Source organism: Micromesistius poutassou (assembly GCF_964030765.1).
Source record: "Micromesistius poutassou genome assembly, chromosome: 23".
Taxonomy (NCBI): domain Eukaryota; kingdom Metazoa; phylum Chordata; class Actinopteri; order Gadiformes; family Gadidae; genus Micromesistius; species Micromesistius poutassou.
The window spans coordinates 5,170,541-5,172,540 of NC_140293.1; the positions used below are offsets into that span (position 1 = coordinate 5,170,541).

Below are 2,000 nucleotides of genomic sequence, written 5' to 3' on the forward strand. Positions count from 1 at the left end.
CCCTCCCCCCCTCTCCCTCCCCCCGGCCCAGTGAGGACGCAGTACTCTAACCTGCAGGAGGCCTTGGTTCACCTGATCCCCCAGGACTTCTGCACCCGTCCCGAGGTCTACGGCGACCATGTGACCTCCAACATGCTGTGCGCCGGAACCGGCCAATGCGTTGACGCCTGTCAGGTAGGCCCCGGTCCCGCCCCGCACACTCCTCCCCACTCTCCCGTCTCCCCCCTCCCCCCTCTCTCACTCCTCTCCCCATCTCCCCCATCTCCTCCATCTCTCTCTCCCTCTCTCCCTCCCTCCCTTCCTCCCTTCCGCCTCTCCTACCTCTCCCCTCTCCCCCATCTCCTCCACCTCTCCCCCCCTCCACCCTCTCCCTCTCCCCCCCTCCCCTCTCTCCCTTTCCACTCTCTCCCCCCATCTCCCCTCCTCCCCCCCTCTCCCCCCCTCCCCTACCTCTCCCCCTCCTCCTCTCCCCCACCTCTCCCCCTCCTCCTCTCCCCCCTCTCCCCCATCTCCTCTACCTCTCCCCCCCTCCACCCCCTCCACCCTCTCCCTCTCTCCCTCTCTCCCTCTCCACCCTCTCCCGCCCCTCTCTCCCCTTGCCCCCCTCCTCTACCTCCCCTCTCTCCACCCTCCCCCTTCGCTCCCCCTCTTCCCTCTCTCCTCCCCTCCCTCCCCCCCCCCCCCCCCTCTCCCTATCTCTTTAAACATGATGTGAGGGGAATGAGTGCCGAGTCATGGGTGACCTGTTCCTGCTCACTCACGCACAACAGTCTGGCAGGCAGTGTGTGTGTGTGTGTGTGTGTGTGTGTGTGTGAGTGTGTGTGTTCATATTTGCTACTATGAAATCATTGTTGGGTATTTCATCATGACGTGTGCGTCTGTGTGTGTGTGTGTGTGTTTGTGCGTGTGTGTGTGAGTGTGTGACTGTGTGTTCTGCTTTTAATATTTGGGCTTTTTAAGTGTGTTGGGTATTTCATCATGGTGTGCGTGTGCGTGTGTGTGTTTAAGTGAATAATGTCAGAATGATGTTTGTCTGTTTATGTTTTCTACTAAGAATAGTTGGGAATTGCAGCATGACGTGTGTGTGTCTGCCTGGGTGTTTATATTGTCTACTCTTCACTCATTATCTGGTGTGTGTGTCTTCCTGTGTGTGTATGTGTCTTCCTGTGTGTGTGTGTGTGTGTGTGTGTGTGTGTGTGTGTGTGTGTGTGTGTGTGTGTGTGATCGTAACCCAGGGGGACTCCGGGGGTCCACTGGCGTGCTCCAAGGATGACGTCAGCATCCTGTACGGCATCATCAGCTGGGGGGACGGCTGTGGGCAGGGCAAGCCCGGGGTCTACACCCGTGTGGCCAACTACGTGGACTGGATCAACTTGGTGCTCAAACGCAAACCCCGCCGCCGCCAAGTCCCCCGACCCCGGACCTTGAACTGATTTATATATATATATATATATTATTGTTTGATTTCTGTTGATTTCTGTTGTATTCGCCGTGGTTCTCATGTCATTCGATGTAAATTGTGTTTTGTTTTTTTCGTTGTTGTTTTTTTTACTGTGAAAACGTTTTCAACTGAATAAACCTCAACTAACTTGAGAAAATTGTTGTTGTGTCTTTTCACGATGAAGTGAGCTGTTTGCGGATCGGCGTGTTTCCCCACAATCATTAATTCACAGGAAGGCCTTCCTGTGTGCAATAAATAACGGCAATAAAACACTGTGCCAAAAAACAACAACAGAACTACAACAATAACTCCAAGGCCAACTACACTACAGTTGTGTATACTTCTGTTGAAGTATTGGGAGGTGGGGGGGGGGGGGTGGTTCTGGTGCTGCTGGGGCTGGGGGTGTTGGTGGTGGAGGTGGGGCGTACAAGCCAGTCTGTGTTCCCTGGTCAACAAGCCTTGCTGCCATATATCCTGGCTGCAAGTGTGTGAAGGGGTGAAGGCGCGCCTCCTATCCGGGAGGCTATTTTGAATCTGACCCCTCATGGAGGCACGGGAC

At 55.0% G+C, this 2,000-nt stretch overlaps 1 protein-coding gene across 1 annotated transcript in view; it reads left to right on the forward strand.

The window, feature by feature from the left end:
• Window positions 1-1,433, forward strand: part of hgfac (HGF activator) — a gene marked incomplete at its 3' end in the record, with an annotated part of 15,682 nt that extends 14,249 nt beyond the window's left edge. The window contains exons 13-14 of the mRNA XM_084487518.1: window positions 32-174; window positions 1,236-1,433. Coding sequence (XP_084343644.1) covers window positions 32-174; window positions 1,236-1,433 — 341 coding nt within the window. The remainder of the gene's footprint in view (window positions 1-31; window positions 175-1,235) is intronic.
• Between the last annotated feature and the right edge of the window lie 567 nt (window positions 1,434-2,000).